The 23,770-nt window shown below is 37.3% G+C and overlaps 4 protein-coding genes, 1 non-coding gene and 1 pseudogene across 5 annotated transcripts; 4 read left to right on the top strand and 2 right to left on the bottom strand.

Moving 5' to 3' along the window:
- Nucleotides 1-1,382: 1,382 nt before the first annotated feature.
- Nucleotides 1,383-1,869, top strand: LOC126596726 (uncharacterized; annotated as a pseudogene).
- Nucleotides 1,870-2,546: 677 nt separating this feature from the next.
- Nucleotides 2,547-2,628, bottom strand: TRNAS-AGA (transfer RNA serine (anticodon AGA)). The gene has a single exon. It is a non-coding gene; the product is annotated as a tRNA-Ser (tRNA).
- A 2,998-nt stretch (nt 2,629-5,626) lies between these two features.
- Nucleotides 5,627-6,614, top strand: LOC126597771 (10 kDa chaperonin, mitochondrial-like). Its single transcript, XM_050264600.1, has 3 exons — nt 5,627-5,867; nt 5,972-6,111; nt 6,211-6,614. The coding sequence occupies exons 1-3, from the start codon at nt 5,763-5,765 to the stop codon at nt 6,257-6,259; spliced, it is 294 nt and encodes a 97-aa protein (XP_050120557.1). The 5' UTR covers nt 5,627-5,762; the 3' UTR covers nt 6,260-6,614.
- A 3,728-nt stretch (nt 6,615-10,342) lies between these two features.
- On the top strand, nt 10,343-16,032 carry LOC126597320 (protein ESMERALDA 1-like). Its single transcript, XM_050264105.1, has 10 exons — nt 10,343-10,916; nt 11,692-11,761; nt 11,963-12,030; nt 12,165-12,253; nt 12,686-12,883; nt 13,546-13,750; nt 13,861-14,028; nt 14,454-14,621; nt 14,708-14,898; nt 15,195-16,032. Exons 1-10 carry the CDS (start codon nt 10,551-10,553, stop codon nt 15,355-15,357), a joined length of 1,686 nt encoding a protein of 561 aa, XP_050120062.1. The 5' UTR covers nt 10,343-10,550; the 3' UTR covers nt 15,358-16,032.
- An 883-nt stretch (nt 16,033-16,915) lies between these two features.
- LOC126596628 (phytanoyl-CoA dioxygenase-like) lies at nt 16,916-20,048 on the top strand. Its single transcript, XM_050263280.1, has 9 exons — nt 16,916-17,053; nt 17,178-17,302; nt 17,415-17,475; nt 17,819-17,887; nt 18,021-18,139; nt 18,724-18,871; nt 19,024-19,168; nt 19,277-19,363; nt 19,599-20,048. Exons 1-9 carry the CDS (start codon nt 16,999-17,001, stop codon nt 19,660-19,662), a joined length of 873 nt encoding a protein of 290 aa, XP_050119237.1. The 5' UTR covers nt 16,916-16,998; the 3' UTR covers nt 19,663-20,048.
- On the bottom strand, nt 20,041-23,430 carry LOC126596629 (uncharacterized). The gene is made up of 7 exons (XM_050263281.1): nt 23,262-23,430; nt 22,237-22,495; nt 21,990-22,048; nt 21,807-21,885; nt 21,578-21,716; nt 20,974-21,087; nt 20,041-20,570 (listed from the first exon to the last, which is right to left on the bottom strand). The coding sequence occupies exons 2-7, from the start codon at nt 22,401-22,403 to the stop codon at nt 20,379-20,381; spliced, it is 750 nt and encodes a 249-aa protein (XP_050119238.1). The 5' UTR covers nt 22,404-22,495; nt 23,262-23,430; the 3' UTR covers nt 20,041-20,378.
- Between the last annotated feature and the right edge of the window lie 340 nt (nt 23,431-23,770).

Here is a 23,770-nt window from a genome sequence, read left to right as displayed (position 1 = left end):
TCATTAAAAGAGAAGTTTTTTTGGACTTTTCGTTAGTTTTCTTTTTTATAAAAGGGAATTGTTATTAGTACTTCAAAAATCTCATTCTACACTCTAAATTTTATATATTATGAAAGAAAAATACACTTATGAAGAGTGTAGAACGAGATTTTTGGAGTGTCAATAACAATTCCCTTATAAAAATATGCATGGGTTTGCTAGAATATTTATGAGATGAGCCAAAATATAATTATATGATAATATATCTGGTGAATCTACCTCAATGTAAATTCTAAATTAATTAAAACACGGGACAATTATCAAAAGAAAAAAAGTAGGGCTCTAGAAACACATACCAAAATTCATCCTCCTCCGGTTGGATGCAATTCACTTACGAATTCAAGTAATCTACAATCCACTTTAGAAGTTGTTGAATTTTCCATTAAAATTCGAGGTACTAATTCTAATTCAGGAATCATCCTCTATATCTTGTCGATACAAAGGCAGAATAATTAGTATTTCTACTATGGAACTAGATGCAGGGAAACGTGTAGATAATCAAACCCTAGAGAAATTAAGGATCAAAACCTTGTTGCTTTCAAAGAATACCAGGAAATCTAGCAAACCCCATAACCATAAGTCTAAAGTAATTGGAATATATGAAGAGCAAAAAGGTAAGGTTTTCGAAATATCTCGAATCAAATAAATTTCTGAACCAAAAATAGGAAAATTCCAAAATTTAGGGTTGAAGCAATATTCGGCTCAGACCCCCAGTTACAACTTGTGTGGCTTGAAAAATGAACTCAACATTTACTGCATAATTTATAATTAATCAACTTCAATTATTACAAGTTATGGGGTCATGATATTTTTATGTAATATTTTTTTTTTCCGGGTTTATATCATGTTGTCAACAAAAGAAAAAAGGCAGCCTGACCTTCGAATACTAATTACATGTTTGCAAACTAGTTGAAAGAGATAAGAGCAACTCCAACGTGGGAGCCCTCTCTCCAGGCTATTCAATATTCAATCCATCATGTGAATAGTAACTGCCCTTAATGAATAGTAACTACCTTTTGCATCTCCACCGTTGTACTTGAATAGCCTTGGCAATAGGCAATAAAATATAATTGTTTTTTTTAAATAATACAAAATAATTTTTTATTTGTAATTTTGGATAAGATTTTTAATCGTTCTCGTTGCGCCACATGTTATTATCCGAAAAAACAATTATTGGTGATGGATTTCGATAAGATTTTTATCCAATGATGTTGTGTCATGTGTCCTTACTTTTTCAGAATCTTTGAGGATATATTTCAATCAGATGTCATTACCCGAAAAGACAATTACGTATACCCATTATCTTTCACTATCGACGCAGAATAAAAGCAGAGAGAAAGCGAATGGAGGTTAGTGCAGTGGTGGCTACGCCGGCTGCCGCCAGCTGCCACCATGTCCGTCAAGAGCATGGAGTTGAAATGGGTGAGCAGCAAAGGCAAAACCCAGATGGAAAAAACCATAAAAACGCCATCAAAGTCCAAATCGCCATTTCCCTTGCAAGCCATGGTCCCAATTTTCATATCCACAAACCCATCTCACGTACACCCATCCGACCTCCGAGACCTCTTCACCGCCTGCAACCTCTCACCCCACCGGTTCCCCAATTACGCCGATGACGACGGAGTTGAAGTCATCAACTTGCACAAGCTGCGCATTGCTCTCTCCCACAGCTCAGTCTTGGTCTTGATCTTCTGCAAGCCAAGTGATTTAATTGGTGATTCATCATTTTTATCGTCTTCCATCGAAACGCAGCAGCAAAAAAGGAGGAAGAAGAAGAAGACGGTTGGTTTTGGGGAGTTGCTTCAGAATGCCGTCGTTGCACCAAGATGACGTCACATCCACTCGGGCTCTCGGGCTGGCAATTCCTCACAGGCCCGGAGCTCGGGCCTCCACTCTCCCTTGGACTGCCCACCCTAGAGCTTCAAGGCCGGGCTATCTGGCCCTATTTCATCCCCTGTCCCCCGAGCACTAGCCCACGCTAGAGTTGCTCTAAGTGGGACTTCTCGAATATGTATGGGAGATTCAAGCGGCACTAAACCCAGAGAATGATGCTGGATTTTCTCTCAATTATTGAAACCCTACTACATTTCATCATGGCCAAAAATAGCAAGTCATGTAAGACATAACGTGGAGATGAATTATGAGCTTGCAAGTAGCTTTTCATGGGCCTTCCCTCCATTGTTCTTGATCAGCACCAACCGCAAAGTTAGATTGTTCATTTTCTGTGACTTTGCATATACTTGCAGCTAAGCTACTCTTAAACAACAGAGTTATATTCGACTTACATGAATAACGATGACATATAATAATATGTATACAGAAAGTTGCCGTATATATAAAAAAAAGCAGAATATATTACCGATTCAATATAAATAGTCAAAACATGAGCGGAAGTATCCAAATCACCTCTTTTGGAACAAACAAAAATTAAATGGGAATGGAATAAAATCCTAAACAACTTGTTTTGAAGAACATTTAATTAAAAACAACAATAAAGAAAATAAAAACGTGGACGGCAGGATTCGAACCTGCGCGGGCAGAGCCCACATGATTTCTAGTCATGCCCGATAACCACTCCGGCACGTCCACTTTATCTACAGATCCTTTGAATTTTACTAATTTAATTAAGTCACTTTCAAGGTGGGTCTCAGCCTTTGCCAAAATTAAAGCAGATTCCGGTATCTGAGAGAGGAGCCACATAATCTCAAAGGAAAGTGCAGGATCTTCTAAGGTGACATCCCCATTGGCGTTGGGGGAAAAACACCTAATTTTCCTTTCTTAAACGAGGAAAAATTTAGTAGTAGAGTTGATCATTATAGTAACTTCTTGCTTTGTACTTAAGTTTAGAGTCATGCATTAGATATATTGTATTTTAAGTGTCTCATATTTATTCGTTACATTTTTTAAATTTCTTCCGTACACGTTTAATTGTTAAATTCAATCGTTCATGTTATAAATTAATGTATTTAAGGATTTCCACATCATCATTCAAACCATTGACGCCTAAAATAAATGAAAAGGACCAGTGAGTCCCCGTCCTCCAATGATCATGCTTCAGTTTATCAAACACACCATATATGGTTCTCATATCATATTATTCAGTGCCTTTCGGTGGTCTTGTTCTAAGCAGCCCTCGATTAAGAAACTCCACTAACTGATGGAAACAGGGAATTTCAGATTAGATTTTGCTCTGTGCGTGTGTGTGTGTGTGTATATATATATATATATTAGTTGGATCACCATTCACCAAATTAAGTATATATATTACTTGGATCACCATTCACCAAAGTCAAACTCAGAAACCATGATCGACCACCAAAAATATTGGAAGACGTACAGTTGAAAGTTGATGATCTCACAAATCATTACAGTCGATGATGATTAGTTTGATTACGTATTTGTCGAAAAGACACAGTTAATTACCTTACATATTGCAGGATGCATGTTAATCCGGATCCACGGTTCAACCCTAATAGGAAATTGTCACAAATCACAGATAAGAAAACCATGTAAACCCAAAATTCTTTAAACCTTTGATCGTACTAGTTTAATCCCACTCCAGCTGGGAAACCTGGATCTTAAATCTGATATAAGCACCGTGTATACAGAAGATTGGCATTCGGACTCCTTTAAATAAGTTCATGTGAAAATCATCGATACCTATAACGTTTCTTCTTTTATCGAGTTATAATGGACCACAAGTGCAAATTAAGTTTAGGATGAAAATTACAATATCTAACAAGTTCCACTTACACTTGCTTCTGAAAGATTATGAATGACATTGCTTGCTTGTGTTGAAGTTGTGTTTAGTTGGGTCCTATCTTTGCTAGTGTGCTTTGACTGTTTGAAACCCTAAATTTTAAGCAACAACTATGTGAGAATGTGAGGACAAAGTCTAACATCGGTGAGAAACCAAACCATATATATAAAGGTTTATAAGAAGTTAGACTACTCCCCATAGAACCTCAACTTCTTCAAACTAGCATATATTTCATGTCCAGCTCTATGTGGTAATGATGGGTTTGGCTTTCTATTTACTTAAAGGCAATGCTGATTGGTTCATTGTTCATCCATATATCTCTATGAACAATATTAATACAAACTGTACACGCATCCCAATTATTCTGATCGGGTGGAGAACAATCAATAAAGCTAAGAATCTGCATGAAAATCATAAGCACCAGTCCACACGCTGAAAAAAGAAAGGAAAAAAGAAACATGTCTTCGGAATGATAACAAGCATCGATCCAATTTTCTGAAAAAAATAAGAAAATGGGATGGTCCTAAAAAAGCAAATATATGTGCTCCTTTCCTTTTAGTGGGAACCGCAGAAACCTATCACGTGCATGGGATGACCAGTGACCAATGTGGGATTGCAGAATGCTTATGGACCTAAAGTTTGTCAACCATATATATTTGTATATATATTTCATAAAGTTTATGGTCCACACACACACACATATATATATATATATATATATTGGCACGAAACAATTAACTGGTGGGAAAATTTTACATGCATGATGTACTTTTTGCTGCAAATAGATCGAAGTGGCCATGAGCATTGGGTGTGGCCTGGAATTCCTGCCTCGGACAAGTCATGAGGTTATCATGACTTTAGCTGCTTGTCAAGCCTAAAAAGGTATCTTTTCCAAGGAATAGCTCAAAAGTTCCTCACATTGTTTTCCGATAAAGCCACCATGATCGGCGGTTCCCACTTACTGATAGTTATCTGTTATTCGATTCCCAACGGGCCGGTTTTCTATGGAGAATTTTCAGTGGAGAATGGAGCGGATAATGGAGATGAGATTTTGTCAGGATAAGGATAGGAAGGGTAGACCCGACCCCATCCCTGCGTATGAACATTTCGTTTAGGGATGAGACTTGGTTAATTTGATACAACCAAGTACAAGATAAATGTAACGAATTTGATGGTTCCTGTTTTCGGGACTTGTTTGGTGGGTCGGACTGGACCATAGTTCTCCAATTAAAATGAACATGGGTTTCAAGTGTTGTTTGGTGGGATTAAGTAGGACTCGGACTAAACATGAGTGTTGAACCAATTCCAAAATAACTCGGACTCTAAAACCTGAACTCAGAAACGAGTTCGAAGACGAGCGCAAGCTTTCGTCTCCGTCACCCTCTCCTCTTCTCTCTTCTCTTTTTTAAGGAGATTAAATTTGTAGACAAAATTTTGTAAACTAAATGATACAGAAGTTGATGATTAGATTATTACTTAAGCGTTGATAAACGTGATCATTTCTATTAGTAACATATAATTTGATTTGCAGATTTTGTCTACAAATTTTGTTTCCCCTAACATTACCCTTTGATTAAACAATGTTCTGATCTCCATCTAAGAACCAAAACTCAAGCAGTAACAAGGCCTAAAAGCATTGGGCTATTTTCAATGAAGGTAAGCCCAAACAACAGAACAAGGCCAATGTATTGGGCTATTTTATTACCAAACAAGGCCTAAGAATTGGACTGTATACATCAATAAACAAAGGCCCAAACTCCACTATCAGACCCAAGCCCACAACCCCCACCTCCCAACGCCTAAAACCCCAAAAACCCTAAGACCTAGAACCTTCCATCATCTCCTTGAACTTGATCAACAAGCAGTCCCCCTCCTCCCCAAACCCTCACATTGTAAACCATCAGCCGTCGTCCTCTTCCCCCAAACCCTAAACCCAGTAGCTCCAGTGTTCTCAGAGACCCAAATGGCGAGGCGTTTGATCCCAACTCTCAACCGCGTCCTGATCGAGAAAATCATCCCGCCCTCCAAAACCACCGCTGGCATTCTACTCCCCGAGTCATCCACCAAGGTAAATTCTATGGCATCATCTTCTTCTTCGCATAAATGTATTTAGGGTATAGGGTTTTATTTTGATCTGAATTTTAACGGTTGGGATTGGTCCAATCGGTGCAGCTAAACTCAGGGAAGGTGGTAGCTGTGGGACCAGGAGCCAAGGACAAGGCCGGGAATTTGATTCCGGTGGCCGTGAAAGAAGGCGATACGGTTCTCTTGCCCGAGTATGGAGGCACAGAAGTGAAGCTTGGTGACAAAGAGTATGTCTTTTGTGCCAATTCTGCCCTGTTTCTGCAATTTTTTGCATTAGGGTTCTGGGATTTATATTTGGGTTTTTGGCTGGTTGGTTTGTTTTGCAGGTTCCATTTATACAGGGACGAGGACATCTTGGGCACTCTCCACGATTGAGTCATCGGAACATGAGGGTCAGACGTAGCTGATGAAACAGTGGACTGGGAAGTTCTTAATCTAATGGGATGTTAGTTTTCTTTTTAATGAACTAATTTGAAGCATCTTTATCTGTTTATTTCACCATCTTCCGTTTGGATTGGATTTTTGGCACTGGAAATTATGAGCTAAATTTCGTTTCGAACTGGTAGAGACAATGGTATCATCCTTGTTGGATATTAGTGAACTTTCCATTGCTTCCAAACTCGGAACATTTCGCATTGTCTTTGTTGCAATACATAGCTAACCAATCATAACCAAAAGTAGTGATTGGATACGGAATTCGTAATGTTAACCTTTTCCTTGGTTTCGTGTCCTTTCCCTGTTTTATCTGTATCCGCTTCCAATGTCTTCGGTTTCTCAGTGAAATGTGTCATCTTTTGTTCATAGTGTAATCAAGGAAGCCTTTCTGGTTTATAATGCATTTCATATGGTGTACATTATGGTTTGATTGGTGCCTAGGATTGCATTGGATTGGACAATTCGTATATTATTGAGGGTACAAGTGAATCATTTTCGTTTTGAGGGGATTAGACATGAATGAAACTTATCGTTTCTTCAACATTATTGTGGTGTTTCCGTTCGCAATCAAAATGATCATATCAAACTATGTAATGGTTGTGTGTGCTTATTTTTCGGTTTAGGCAACAGTCTAAGACGCGAGTGCAAAAACCACTTCTCCTGTAATATATTCGTACAGAAAGGAAATTAGGGGGCCTAGCTAGCAATCTGTGGTTTTATTTTGGCACTTTGGATGTGGCCAAATCTTAGACATTCTCTTATCTATATATGATGCTTCTGTGGAGCCGAATCTGCGGTGCCTGCTGGCTGTTTGTTCGAATTTTGCAAGAGAGCAGTTGCTTTCAAATTTTCAGTGGCAGACTTTATTCCGATGAATATGATTTGTCTTGTGGAATTTCTGTATTATTAATCAGATTGCTTTCTGTTATTAGAGTTTGATTGAAACGTTGGACCTACTTTCTTAAGTCTAATGAGAAGTTAATGCCTTTTTGAAGGTTATAGTCTTTGTGTTAGATATTATATTAGTATATTTCGTTTTCGAACCTCAACTACAAATAGTCTTGGTAATTTTATATACAATCTATTATTAACTCGATACGAAATGACACGAAACTATTAGGTTTTGGGTCAATGCTTAACAGGTAGGGTTATCCAGTCAACTCGTTAAGGACTATACCAATCGATCATAGAAGAAAAATTATGATTCATATCATTCCGATTAAGCTTCCTTCCTATTAATTTGGAAATTCTTCAAAGATCGTAGTTCTCGAACGAGCAATCGAAAAGATTCTGGAGCATCTTCGGGTTTAGGTATTGTTTCACTAATTCTATATTTATTGTATAATACAATCTTATAATATATAATTAATAATGTTATTATTTATTATGTATAATTCAAAAATAATTCATCTTTAATTAATAAATAATTTTATTTAGAATTAAAAGATAATTCTAAATTAACGAAATGGTAGTAAATTTGCGTATAATACAGAGATTATACATATATTTTACGTGTTATGCTCGTACGATGTTTTATGTATTACATTCGTATTATATTTTTATGATGTGTTTTGAAAGTAACATTTATGTGGTATGTAGACCTATAACATGTAGTGCTTAATGAAAGGAGAAATGTTAAAGGGACTTTTAAAAATGGTATTCTTTCTGGATTTTTAAATCCGTTAAGATCATTCGGGTGCTCTGATACGACCCGTTAGATTAAAAGACTTTTACACAATGACACAAACACAACAAAGATGTCTTGTGTGTCAAGTCTAACTAAATCATTTTTGCTCTTTATATTAAAATATAACTGAAAATTGTTACATCTGCTCTTAGAAGGTGGCCACATGAGTAAACATTCCAGATCGTAACTTCAGCTTTCCCAATCGAAAGCTGGCGATGAAGACGATTTAGTGGGTCCATGTTGAGATTACCTTATTCGGATTAATATTCCCCAATTTTATGACTTTGGGTTCCGACAAAATTTTATTATGTTTTTGTGTATGGTATTCATCGGTGAGTTGGGAGACTAAATCATTTTTGTTCTTTATGTTTGGTCAAAAATCTAAAGGATTCAATGGTCTAAAGCTATAGTGCATGCTATGTTCCGGTGCAAATAGTTAAAACACAACAACTAACTTGTTTATCTTGCGTATCTCGCTAATGAGTTAACTTTTGCGCTGCATATGAACAATTGGTCTTAGCATTCGTCTTTTGTATGACATGTAAGTTGTTACAGGAAGTGACTAGTTGGTCTAGCGGTATTGATTCTCAACCCAGTTGGAATATGCTTAAGTTCAATTTATATGGATAAAGAAAATATATATATGCTCGTAGAGAGTTTGATACTAAGTTGTAAGTTATTACGAAAAAGATGCATGGATTCACAAAATAGTTATAAAACAATCATTGTACATATCTTATCGTTTGTAAAAAGTCTTTATTTGGAAGTGAGAGGTCTTAGGTTCGAATTTCGTAGATGACGAATTCGATATCAAATTAGGCTGTCCATTGTGTAGCTTAACCGAACTCCCAATATCAATGTACTCAAACAAAAAAAAGTGTACTGCAATTATTGAATCAAAACAAACAAATTACAATTAGTTTATTTTAACTTAGTTCGGCATATTAAAAAACTGCATGAATTGATATAACTAGTCAATATATAACGATTACGTATTGAACTCGTTATCAAGTATTAATCAAATTTGAAATCTTTCATGTACAACCACTTACAACAATACAAACTAATTACGAATGAAAATGACTCAAGTTCTTGTCGAGCTAAAATACCACAATTTCAATAAAAAAAACTAAAATAAAAATAAAGAACTGGGACAGTAATGCAGCCACGTAGTCACTCTGATCGATTAAATTAAATTAAATAAAAAACCATCACTGATAGAAAAACAAAAGAAGAATAATTTCAATTAAAATGTCCACATGGTTGCCAAACTTGAACGAATCGTGATGGATGGAGTGATACAAATACAGCCAATTTGTTAAAAAACAAAAGGAAACATGCTCGACGTGGTTAGTGGTCACTGATAATGCTAATATCCAATTAAAATAAGAAAATATTCCAAATTTCAAGACACTTAGAGATTGTTTGAAAGTACTTTTAAAATGAATAAAAGCATTTTTAGAGAATATATTTTGGATCAAAAATCACTTGAAATACTTCATACAATGTGCTTTTTGCACGAAGCATTTAAGTGTTTTGAGAAATTTTATTTAAACCCATGCTAATTTAATAACACCATGTTAATTTTTAATTTTATTCTACATAATATTATGTTATTGAACCACAACATTATTGTGATGGTATACGCATCTATCTAAATTCTTCTCCAACAACCAAGGAATATCATATTTTAACCCAATTAAATAAGAAAAATACGATTGAGAAATTGAGATGGTAGTTCAATTACTTGTACCGAGGGCCAAGATATCAATATTCTGCAATTAATTATTATTACTTAGCAGTCTCCCTCTCACAAAGGATCGAATAAACCTTTATATACAAAAATAAAATCCTCTTATATAAAGTTACCCGTTAGGATTAGAGATAAGGTATAGAATAAGTAGCATAATCCTACTCTCAATTTTCCTAACCCAAATAACTAGCGTTATCAAATGACAGAGATCAACAAAAGGTGTGTGAGAAGTAAAAAATAGTGTGTGTGGATATCACATCCAAAAAAAATATACTGCAAATTTCTCTAATTCATATGAATTCATTCTCTTTTTTAATTTCTAATTAAATACATCTAAATTTTTAAAAACTCTTTTAAAATTCTAATTAAATACATATAGAACTACAAAGAATTAATGAAAATCCAATTGAATTCACTACGAGTTGGATACGAATTTATTTATAATAAAATGTATCCAGATATTTGACAAATCTTTGACGTAATTATTTGGAAAAAGAAAAAGAAAATTCAAATCAGAAAAAGAAAAAGAAAATTGAAGAAATGAAGAACCCTGGGAGGAGAAGCGCCGAGCACGTGCACGCCCAACTGATTCTTTTGTTCGAATCTATACAATACAAACACTTCTCTCTCTCTCTCTCTCTCTCTCTTCTTTCTCTCTCTAAATTTCTTCTGCGTCCACTTTTTCTCAAAATTTTCTCAGAAAACCCAATTCACAAGAAACACACAGCCAGAGAGAGAGAGAAGGCCACATGACGTAGCACAGAGAGAGAGAGAGCAGTACAGAAATTCCAATGCACCCATACAACCGGCTACCGAGTAGCGGACACAACAGCCCATCGCCGCCGCCTTCGCCGCTCCGCTCGCCCCGGCTCCGACACGGCCGCTCCAAACCAGGTGGCCGGTTCAACCAGCCGGGTCGGACCCTAATCCAGCGCATCGTCTGGCACCTCCTTTCCGTTCTTATCCGCCGCCAGGGCTTCTTCCTTTTCGCCCCTCTCCTCTACATCGCCGGCATGCTCCTCTACATGGGCTCCGTCTCTTTCGAGGTCGTTCCCGTTATCTCGCATCGTCTCGCCCCCGGCTCCGTCTACCGCAGCCCCCAACTCTACGCCAAGCTCCGCCCCGAAATGGATGCTGATAACTCCTCCGCCGATGCGGTGCGTCTCATCTCTTCCTTCCTTGCTTCCTTCCTTCCTGATTTACAGTTTGAGATCTTATTCAACATACATGAATTCGAATTTCAATGAATCTGCTTTTTTTGTTTGCTTTGTTTATTGTTCAACATAATTTATTGAGGAAATTCAAATCATTGATCACATTGGATAGGATTGCTGGGCGTTCCAAGTTGCTTAGTGATTAGTAATTAATCGGCCACACTGCTTATGATTTATTCTAGGGATTTGAAATCTTGTGCAAATGGACTATGGATTTGAACAGTCAATCTCTAAGTTGCCAACTTGCCATAGATAATCAAGCTAGTAGCTGTAATCCTCCGGCGAACTATTTGTAATCAAACTTATTACGATTGCATTTCGTGCTATTTAGTCATCTTAAACTTGGGTTATACAACAAATAAGTAGATCATCATCAAGAGAAAATGCCGGGAAGTTGAATTTGAACTTATTATGATCGCATTTCGTGCTATTTAGTTATCTTAACCTTGGATTGTACAACAATAAGTAAATCACCATCAAGAGAAAATGCTGGGAATAGAAAAAACTTAGAGATAATGCCCCTATTACATGGGAAGCAGTGTAGAAGTGGGCTTTGAAGAAGATTTCTTGTTGATCTTTTTGAATGTTCCCTTTGTTAACCTACTAGGTTCTGTAGGCTATTCTTAGAGATCTTGGATTCTCTCGATGTGCTTATGACTTAGAATTCTAGGTTCCTCGTATGCAGTGCTACTTACTGACCCCATCAGGTTCTCTGTAGATTTCAACTGTTTGGAAACATTCCTATAAAAGTGGCGAGTGGAGACCGTGTGTAAACAAATCCTCTGGAGGTATGAGTTATCTCAACTAGTTCTTGCAATTTTATACACTGATTGCTGCTGGTACACTTTTTGAATTTCTATGCGTTCACAGCCCTCCTTTTTGACATTTTCCCCTACTGTAGCAATGGCTTTGTTTTCTTTTCTATTTAGTTTGGCACATTTATGTATTTCTGTACATTTTTAATGTGGTTTCACTGTTTATACTTGTAGGTTTAGCCGAGTCAAATGGTTATATATACGTTGAGGCAAATGGTGGTCTAAATCAGCAGAGGACTTCAGTAAGTTTGACTCCTGTCTTGTTGAGCGTTTCTTTTCATGTTTAAGTTTGTGCTTTGCCTATTGCGTAAGGAAGATCATTCTTGTAACAACTTTCTTGACTCCTTGATGGATGGTTGTTGTTGATGCTTTCTAGATATGCAATGCAGTTGCTGTTGCAGGCTATCTTAATGCGACACTTGTAATTCCCAAATTTCATTTTCATAGCATCTGGAGAGATCCAAGGTTTGTCAAAACTTTCTCTTTGTTGTTGCGCTTGTATGATCAGGGTGCCTTACAACAAATATCCATGCTTTTGTATGGACGACATGCCAAAATTCTGAGGTACATAAGAAACAGAGTGTGAATCTGAGAAGAAACAGTGTGTGAAGTTTGGCATGTTTTCCATACAACTTGGCTCAGTTTAACACTTCAGCTTAAAAACAGAACTGAAGGAGGGTTGAAAGTGTAAAGTTACATTATGAGATAAAAGGAATAAAATGATATAAGGTGAAATACAGCATTTTTTTAGTTATCGGGTTGGCCTGACCTTGCTTATTACCTCATAGATTTATCAGGAGTTTTCTGTTGAACAAAAATATGAATCTAGTATCGACTGTTTCATTCTCATATAGACTGGAATCTGATTGCCTTCTCTTTTTTATTACTTTTGTCCAGTAATTTCAGTGAAATTTACGACGAAGATTACTTCATCAGTATGTTGGAAAATGATGTACGTGTGGTTGACAAGATTCCTGAATATTTAATGGAACGATTTGATCACAATATGACCAATGTTTACAACTTCAGAATTAAAGCATGGTCTCCCATTCTGTACTATGAGGATGTTGTTCTCCCAAGGCTACTTGAAGAAAAGTGAGTCAGAAATTCTTAATCTTCATATTGCCTTTATTTATTTAAAGATACTTTCTCATTATGTTGTCCTGCTAAATGTTGTGCTAAAAATGAAAACTTTGCATCAAATGAGACATGCTGAGGCCTTAGGTGCGAGTCCTATATTTGTGTGCAGGTAGAGGTGGTAAATTTCAACCTTGACCTATCACCCCACATGAATATGATGTTTTTGGGTTGGACACTTTTTCTGCTATGTGTTTTTTATCTAACAAATTTCTGCATGGTGGATGAGGTTTCTTGGGTTGAGGCACAATAAACTTGTGTACTTGGTATTAACTTTATTAGTGGCCATCAGTCATAAATTCATTCTTTATATGTTGTTTTATCACTATTTTAAATGAGATCCAGTAACTATATGTTCTGTTTAACTTTTTGGTATTAAATACTTAAAAAGGTTTTTGTTCTGGGGCATTGAGCTAATATGGACTGTTATGCACTTTGTGCAGGAATTGAAAATTTTAATTTTTTTTTATCTATTGCATATTCTAGGGATGCTTATATTTCCATCTATTTTTTGATGATCTGATATATTCATCCTTCATCAATTTTGTGAATGGGTGTGGCAAGATTCAAGCGATGCTTATATAAAATGATCCTTATGGTTATATTGGTGGATGAAACAGGGTTATACGGATTTCTCCTTTTGCAAATCGTTTATCATTTGATTCTCCTCCTGCTGTCCAACGGTTAAGATGCTTGGCAAATTATGAAGCTTTAAAGTTTTCAAGTCCTATATTAACTTTGGGAGAAGTTTTGGTTGTAAGAATGAAAGAACGCAGCACAAATTATGGTGGAAAATATATTTCTGTTCATCTTCGGTTTGAGGAGGTTTGTCCTGATAAACTAGAAGTGTGGCATTGTAATTGACTTTTTCATAACCTCATGAAGAAGGTATTATTTTTCTTTCACAAGTGGAATTGCTGATATCCTATTTGCAGGACATGGTTGCGTTCTCTTGTTGTGTTTTTGATGGTGGAGAGCAAGAAAATGAAGATATGAAAGCAGCAAGGGAAAGAGGTTGGAAAGGGAAATTTACCAAACCTGGTAGGGTTATACGTCCTGGAGCAATCAGGGTCAATGGCAAATGTCCCCTTTCTCCCTTAGAGGTATAACTTTTGCTTTTGGGTAGTTCTTTCTGGTGTGTTTAATTACAAACTGAACTTCTTCTTGAGTCTTGACTAACGGAAAAAAAAAAGTTTTGCATGAATTCCTATTGAGCAATGTAAATTTCACATTCGAGTTGAGCAACATAACAGGGGGTTAGCCGCCCCTCCCTTATCCGTTGTGTCATTCCTGTATTGGAACCCAGAATAGGAGGCACTTGCATTGCAAGGCAGACTATACCACTGTGCTATGATGCCATCTGCCAGCTGGGGTCCCCTAAATTGATGTTTTCAAAGACAATTGCAACTGTCTTTTTTCTTTGTTGAATTTGTTATTACTTCGGAAAGATTTTATGACTTTTTCAAGTTTCTTTTGTATTTCTTGATATGGATAGTTGATTATTTCTTTTTATGTGTCATCTAATCAGGTTGGCTTGATGCTGAGGGGAATGGGTTTTGAGAAGAACACATTTATATATTTGGCATCCGGAAAGATATATAATGCTGAGAAGTCAATGGCCCCATTACTGGAAATGTTTCCTAATTTGCAGACAAAAGAGATGCTAGCGTCAGAAGAGGAGCTTGCTCCATTCAAGGTCCAAATCGTTTAATTCTGTTTGGTTCTACTGTCTCTGTGGTACGGTATAACACAATTGTTCTGACTTTGAGTTACTGCTACTAGAATTATTCTTCCAGGATGGCTGCGATAGATTACACTGTTTGTCTTCATAGTGAAGTATTTGTGACAACTCAAGGAGGGAACTTTCCCCATTTTTTGATCGGACACAGAAGATACATGTATGGTGGACACTCAAAGACTATCAGGCCGGACAAGCGGAAGCTAGCATTACTCTTTGATAATCCACAAATTGGGTATGTATACATGACTACTGCTGCTAGTTTAGTTTCTTTGAGGGTGAATCTTAGTTTAGTTTCATTAAAAATGCGTCTTTGTATGTACTGAATGGCTAGAAGTTTGGTTACATTTGCTGATATTTGTGTCAATGCCTTTTATGGATGTTGCGGCAGTAGGCAGGAGGTTCTAGTCGACGCAGTGGGTTAAGTATAGATGAAAATACATTATGGACTGTCATGCATTTGAGTTATATGAACAAAAATGTCTTGGACACCATAGTAAACATTTCTTGGCTTTGTTGTTTATTCCTCAGATGGAAGACTTTCAAGCGTCACTTGCTGGGCATGAGGTCCCATAGTGATTCAAAGGGCTATGAGATCAAGAGGCCTAATGACTCTATATATACCTTCCCATGCCCGGATTGTATGTGCCGCTCAAACAAGACAGAAGATTCAAGAGCAGCATCAGCTACATGATTTTGCTTGAAGATGCCTTCGATTATGTGAGCACACCTTACTGCTGACCCCCCCCCACATTTGTGTTGCCATTTTTTCATTTTTTTCCCCCTGTCCGGATGCGGAGAGGGCATACACCAATTTTTGGGAGATACAAGGAATTTGTTGGAGGTCACAATTGCCTAATTCTTTACCCGGGATCGTACGGTGAGGAAGTTGCATAATTTGTATACGATGTCAGAAGACAAGATAGCGAGACACGAATCGTTCCATCACAAGAGTTTCCCGGGTGTCTGACGGAGCATTGTTTCATATCTGCAGCTGCTGTATTTAACAAGCTGTGCACTGACAAATCACATTCCTTTCACACCCTGGTTTGGCCGTGTTTGTAGGTTAGTTAAGAGTTTGATCTGCAATTGCAAACAGGATCAGGTAGGATAATTTTTGTACATTTATCCAAGATCAGGGCATTCGTTTTATTTCGATTCTTTTTTTCTTTTCTTACGGTTCTTTCGGTGTTTCATATGTGTATCATTTCCTGACCTCTATCCCCTTCCATCGAAGTTTTACCTTCGTTACGGACGCTCCCAGGATACGTTTTAAACTCCATCAGTATGTACATTTTGTGATACAGGGAGCTTCAATGTAATTACAGTTGGCCTCAAATTTTTTAAAATTGTAGTGTGTTTCGTTTTCTTTTCTTCTGTGGTTTCATAAAGCGGAAAGTTATGAAGCATGTAACAATACGTGATTGACTTTCCTGTCACAGTGTCGTTTCATGAAGCGTTTTTTGGGAATGGTATACGGATCGTGGGCATGTGGAGATTTTGTCCATTACACCACTTTCAAAAGGCAGAACGTGATTTGATCCAGTTTTTCCGTTGGTGGGGATTTATTTCGCTGGCCTGACCCAAAATTGGTGAGGGTCCAACGGTATAAACCCAATCGGAGATGCAATTCGTCAATTTTTACTTTTTTTCTCGTCGAATTTTTGTTGATAATTTTATTTTTTTTTTAATTTTTTTTACAAATGATGAGATATTTACAAACAAAATTTGAACAAACTCTTAATATCACAACGAGACTAGCCGCAATTAAATTTGACTTTTGATCTTATCAGAAGATACGAGTAAATTTGACAGACCCTGCGAGAATGGGTATACCTCTCGTTTGACTCTTTGAATTATTACTCTAGTTGAATTGACTCCTGAATTAATTTTTTGGTAAATTAACTTTCTAAACTATTTGATATTAACCAATTAACCTCTCATTGTCAGTTTCGGTAAAATTTCATCCATTTTGTTGTTAAATATTGGCACGACTTTACCCTCAAAAATAAATTACGTGTTGATCACGTGCCAATATTTAACGGCAAAATGAATGAAATTTCATTGAATCCGACAACAAGAGGTTAATGGCTAATTTCATATTATTCATTGGGTTAATTTATCAAAAACAAATTAGTGGAGTGGCTCAGTTTCAACTGGGGTAATAGTAAACGGCGGTTTACTCCCGCGTGAATATATGGAACTCATCCAAGATTACACGTTTTCATATATATATAAAAGAGCACAGAGGACCGGAGGAGATTACCGTCACCTCCGAAACGCCTCCAAAAACTTCCAACGTTTGACGACCTGTTTTCTTGCCCCCTTAGAAGCCATGGGAATCGTCGGAAATCTCAGTCCTGACCAGCTCCAGACCTTCCACTCCCAAGGTAACGCAACCAAACCAAACCTTAATTGAGCTCCTATTTACCTCGTATTGTCCTAAGAAAACACTGGTCTTATGTTTTTGACTTGAATCATGTCTGTTGTTAAATTGTTTTTATGGTCACGCAGGTTATCTTGTGATGGAATCGTTTGCGAGCGCGGAGGACATCGAGGCCATGAGGAACCGAATGGACCAATTGCTCCAGGACTTTGACTGCTCGTCCACCGCCTCTATTTTCTCCACCACCAACCAGGTTTCTGTTTCTTTTTTCTTTTTGATTAATTTATCATGTTTTTATCATAATTTTTAGCTAATTGTGTATGTTTCTCTGTAATTAAATCTTCCCTTTTAATTATATCTTGCAGCAGCAGTCTACTGACAATTACTTCTATGATAGCGTTGACAAAATTTCGTTTTTCTTCGAAGGTATGATTTATGTTTCAGTAATCAGTTTTCGATAACCGCTAAATCATTTAATTGGACTTTCGAAAAGCACTTGAATTGCTTCCTGCAACAAGTACATATCTTGCGTTTTTTTCCAAAAAAACACTTGTGCTTTTGGAACCCATAATCAATTTCAGTAAAACCGCTTTATGTCATTTTAAATACACTTCCAAAGGAGCCCCTACTTGGATTCCTGTTTGTATGTTTTTATTCCATTTCTTTGTTAAAAAACTTTGAATTTTAAGTGACTTGAATTTGTTCCAATAGTGAAATTGAACACTTAATTAGCACATCTTAACATGTTGGGACTTGTTAATTTTGGCAGAGAAAGCTTTTGGGAGTGATGGAGAACTGCGACAGCCGAAGGAACTTTCGATTAACAAAGTTGGCCATGGTAAGCTCTGAACCACTTCCACAAACCCTTTAGTTTTATCTTTATCATAAAAGTTGTAGAAATGGATTGTGGTTTTTGTCTCTGCGTTTTTAACTCGAACTGAGAGTGTAAAACGTGTGGTCTGTTGGTGCAGCATTACATGAGCTCGATCCAGTATTTAAAGGGTTCACCTTTTCTGAGAAAGTTTCAGGCTTGTTCATCTCCTTGGGTTACAAAAGGCCCATTGTCATTCAGTCTATGTACATTTTCAAGGTATTACATCTTCGCTCGTGTTTAATGCTTAGTTCTGCGGCTTTTTTAGTTTTTATTGATGAAGACTTAAGGTCCATTTGGATGAAATAAGGCTACCTGGTTGAAAGAACCCTAAAAATATTAGAAACAGTGCATTTGGAATAACTAGATACAATTTACAATTGGCATGGAGGCTTGTACCTATAGACTGGTGTTCGTGGTTGCAGATGGGGAACACTTGATCGACATTTCTACACTTATATGAAAACACTTGCATATAAAAATACAACAGTTTTTAGACAGGTATGCACACACATAATTAGGGAGAGAGGGGCAAGTCTTTATCGAAATACCTGCCTCACCCCGCTTAGAACAAGTTTTTTGTTATTTTGTTGGGACTAGGTCTACAATGGGATCTCTTGTGTCCACAGAGTTGTGAATTAGCAATATTATGATTTGAAGGCTCTAAACCTTGATTGCATGATTTTAAGTTGACATAGTTTCGGAACATAGTTTGTGTTTGAGAGATTGGTTATGTTATATGTTTATACTGGTTGTTTTTCTTCAAGTATGCATAAACTAATCTGCAAGAATATTGTTGGCAGCAACCAGGAATCGGAGGTGAGGTAGTGCCACATCAGGATAACTCATTTCTTTATACCGATCCACCAACTTGCACAGGGCTGTGGCTGGCTTTAGAAGATGCAACAATAACGAATGGCTGCCTACGGGCTATTCCTGGATCTCAAAAGAGTAGCATTCTCCTCCACATCTTCTTTCTATTTTATTTCTTCCCTAAATGATATCTTTGCCTATTTTAATTTTCTGCATCTGAGCCGGAAAGGCTTCGAAATTGTTTTGCCTAGTAATTCTTTCTTGTAATCGGTCTTTATGTTGTTTAACAGATGGGCTTGTGAGACGGTTCATTAGAGGTGAAGACGGTGTGACCTTTGATCGGCCTTCCCCTGAGTATGATCAAAAGGATTTTGTTCCCATCGAAGTGAAAGCTGGGTCTTTAGTTGTTATTCACGGTGATCTTATTCATCAAAGGTCAGTTCAAATAAACTCTTTCTGTTGATCCTTTAAATATTTATTCGTAGTCGGGTGGTTCTAAAGAGCTTAATTTTGCCGTTTTCCTGTCAAATGCTTCAACTGCAGTTTCGAGAACCAGTCCTCAAAATCAAGGCACGCGTACAGCTTGCACGTGGTGGATACCGATGGCTGCAGATGGTCTCAAGATAACTGGTAATTACGTCTCTCTTTGTAGAATTACTGAGCTTTACCGGTTGCTAGTGGTACGAATGAGAGAATCTCCCGAGTACCACCTTAGGCGTAGGGCTTGTGCGGTGTCTAGGATTGTAACTTAAATGTCCCTTCTGGATTTGGAATAATTTTCGGCGTTTTCTTGAGCGTCTCCGACCTCTGAAGTCTGAACTGAATTTTTCTGAAGAATGTGCATGGTTTTATGTTTAACCTGCAGGATCAGGAGAAAAGTGGAGCCAGAGCCTCTGTACGTATCTTCTGACTTAAAACTTGATCTCTAGATCTCAAGCAGGCCATCTGATCGAGGTATTCGGTATTCGAAGTTCCCGAGAACATCTACATCTACAAGGGGTTGTCGACAAGAAAGTCGATGAACGCTGAGACATTTGTTTCTTTGGATGAGCCATATATCATCGTAATTTATAATCTTCTCTTGCTATTGGCCTCTCTTTTCTTTAGAAAATGATTTCTGCACACTTATTTTCGCTCTTATACGCTTTTATATTGGAGCGGAAAAATTCAAATCCTCCAACAATAATCTTGTAGACATGTTGAGAAGCACGACACACATATTCCCTTGTCGTCGTTGAGGGAGGAAGGGAACTTGTAAAACACTTTAACGCTCAAGTCACTGTTTGTTCAGTAAATGACACAAAATATTAAGTGATCTCATACTCCCTTTTAGTACTGAAATTGTTTGCCACTATTTTTCAATTACACAGAATATCCACCAGCAACAATAATAATGCTATTATCTTATTTACATGTCAATCGGAACATTTCAGTTACTATTGTTCCGACTTTCTCAGACAACCCTAAACCTTGTCCCTCGTACCTCGTACCTCGTACCTTGTCCCTGCGCCTATGATTTTACCTAGATATTAACTAAATAATAATTCCGGTGGCATTCTGCAAAATAATAAGGTTGGATCGACAAATTTGGTTGTAGAATTGCATCTAGCCTGCTAGCCAGGTCTTCTATCTGTTTGAATGATGGCTACTCCAGAAGCTTATTGCAGGTGCCAACACCGACGGCTGCAGCAAGGTGCCACGCAGCATGAAGGAACGGAGTCTGAGGAAACATGTCATCGGCAATGAACAGAACACCTCCCAATAGTGATGACATCTTATGTACATTGTGGGCCGTTCTTAGCTCTGGATCTTTCAATGCTCTCTTGGCAAATGCCACCTGAAAACAAGAAATAACGGGTGATGAGAAAAGTGGAAACAGTTTTAGCAGAAAGTGAGAGGAGTTTAACATAAAACTTTTCAGGTTACCTATGGCTATGACTAATTACTAACATGGTCCTTTTCCATACAATTACCGGAAAGTTCCAAGCTTTAAGTCTGAAATTCGTGATATTTAACAGCCTACTTCCGTAAAACATGTTTCCAGATTTGTCAAGCTTCATCCACAACGCAGAGTTGTAGATACTAGACTCTGTAAATGCATTAAAACCGTAGATTTTTCAAATCATAAATATCATGGTCGGATGATTTTACCTATTACTAGCTGATCACGCACCATTTCCAACAAGGATGTCACTAGTCATAAAATTGATAAAGAACGGTGGTTAAATCTTAAAAGTTACCTCCATTAATCCCGTGTGAACGGCAGAAACCATCAGAGGCTGGAAAGGTAAAAATAATGCGGAAGCTGCCGTCAGCAGTTTTGGGTTTTCATTTCTGAGGGCTCTTGATAGACACTGCAAAAATTTGAGTTGATCCATTTCCGATTATATGCCTAAGTGAGCAACTGAGAAACTTTACAGAAACAAAATATACAGATACAACTAATAATTCGTACAAGAAATGACACATTGGCAACTGGCAGGGCATAATCCATATAAACATGCCAAAGATGAGTTTTGAGTATGTACAAATTAATCCTAGCACTTCTTCAGATAAATAAAATCCAGGTAAATGTTCAGAGAGCAGGAGGTGGAGAAGCATTAACTTTTAGTGCTTGAATTGAGCAATGATTTCTAAGTGGAAAATCCCTCTTAAGCTCTAACAATTCTATATATGATACATGATTCCATACATTCAAGTTTGAGGGAAGTATTGCCATTACAATATTTTTATGAGTTTAATATTGACTCAAGCAATTTGCCATCGTCCAGAAAAAGCTCACGGATGCTGATAATAAAGAGTGCGGCCAACTATTGCTTATTTAAGGATTTTTATCTGACTTACTACTGTTGTTGTGGCTATCATCGTATAGTCGGCCCATCTTAAATATTTCCTTAGTTTTCCTCTTGAAGAATGATATAAACTTGAGGCGACTCCAACTCCGATTAATGAATTAGCATATAGCTTGGTATTTAGATTCTTCCTGCTTCCCCAAGGAGGATAAATTTAATAAACCTGATGCATCAGTAAGATTACGTTTATGTCTATCAACTGACTTCCAAAAAAGTATTACCTCGGGGCATGGATTCCAAGAACTATAAAAGGAAGTGAAGTGAGCACATTCACGACTGTTTCTGCAACACTCTGATCACCTGATAAAATGGGAAAATATGTAAGCAAATATTTGTTTGCCATGCAAGAAATTGGATTGCAAACCAGATGAAGATTAAAAAAAATGCTATTGTATCTAAAATACCTTGAATGCAGCAGCCCTGGATGAGTTTCAAGCATGGCGGTCTTTGCTGCCACACTCGCCTGAAAACAAGTAGACAAAGTAAAATAAATATTTGAATGTAGCATGACATCAAGACTGCAGAAATTCATCACAATTATCTTAAATAAATATCGCTTAGTCTTGTCTCGTTGATGGGAACTATTCATAATCCAAAATAATAATAGCATATGTTGAAAAACAAGTCTCATTAATTAGGTTTCTCACTCACTGCATAAAAAGCTGCTGATTTGCTCCAATAGGTGAGGTTCCATAAGTTGAGTGAGAAAGGTCATTTTGAGTAGTCTCTTCTGACTCAAACCGAGAACTGGACACCACATGCACCCCATGCATGCCCTGTAGGGCTCTGCTCGGGTTCAATGTACTTTTGGGACTCATAATTGAAATACCTTTTGCCAGCAATCACTTGCTGGCAAATGTTGGAAGAAGCGTGCTGGCTGCGAGCCAATATACTGCCTAAAAGTGCACCACTACAAAACAGCAGCAGTACTTCCACAAATTAAGAGCAGAACAAATCATAACGTTGAGCAACCACTGAAGCTACAAATAAAGCGTGCATCGAAAAGAAAAGCTCGAATCTTTTTAAACCGTATCGCCAAATTTACCCTGGAAATTAATCTAAACATGTGTACTACAAGCTATCCCGGACCCGTGTATTTTTCTAAGTTGTACTGCTGCATTGCATCTTTTAAGCAATCAAAGTAAGAGCCTGGTCATAGGAAATGATGTTACCGTTGTTACAAAATGAACTGTATTAGCTAGCCAGGTAGAAACCTCAATGTAACTTAAGTAGGGTCATAAAGAACTAGTAAAAACCCGAAATCACCCACAAGACCAGATAACCGGCCGGCCCAGAATTTGTGTGTTGTAGTGCTACATGCAAGACAAATGGATCGATTCAATCGAGCAGGAATTAGTTTGAGCAAATGTGGTTAAAGGTGCAATTTTGAATCAACATAACCGGACGGCCCAGAAGCACTTGAGATTTCGAAGCGACATTTTATTAAACAGGTTGTGTGCATGATATAATCCCGACCCCGGACCAAAATCCATTACCTGATTTTCTCCAGAAAGTAAATAATAAAATTCTCCCCAGAACCAAAAGAAACCCATTAATTACAAAGCAGGCAAGACACCAACATTCACATTAGAAAAATCACAGAAAATTGTACAACCAAAACACAGAGAGAGAGAGAGAGAGAGAGAGAGAGAGAGAGAGAGAGAGAGAGAGAGAACCTGGGTGGGATTGGTGGAGGTGAGGAAAGGAAGGGGAGTTAATTCAGTTGAGTTGGGAGGAAGGAGAAAGGGGAAGAAGATGCGCATGACGCTGGGAATCTCCCCTCCTGATGAGCATATTCCCCAATTCGCATCCAAGTCCTACCAAAATTCTAATTTCATAAGCAATGATAAAGCCAAAGGGTGAGTCGGTGACCACTCGTTTCTGCAGCGTTTTGTTCTCTCTCTTCTCTCAACCATTAGATTTTTTTTTTTCTTTTGTCAAATTTTAATTTATGAAATCTGATACTTTGTTTCGACGAAAAAAATTAAAAATGATTGAGTTCTATTTTTTTAGAATTTGTCAATTTTTTTATTTGATTAATCTAAAATAACAATAAAATTTGAATAAGAAATTTGTTATATTTAAATTCTCGCTCATAGAACTTTATGGAATGACACATGTTTATATATAATTTAAACATGAAAATTAGAGGTCTCAAATTTTAATATTTTTTTTCAAGCATAAA

Source organism: Malus sylvestris, chromosome 13 (genome assembly GCF_916048215.2).
Source record: "Malus sylvestris chromosome 13, drMalSylv7.2, whole genome shotgun sequence".
Taxonomy (NCBI): domain Eukaryota; kingdom Viridiplantae; phylum Streptophyta; class Magnoliopsida; order Rosales; family Rosaceae; genus Malus; species Malus sylvestris.
This window is presented reverse-complemented; position numbering and strand designations above follow the sequence as displayed.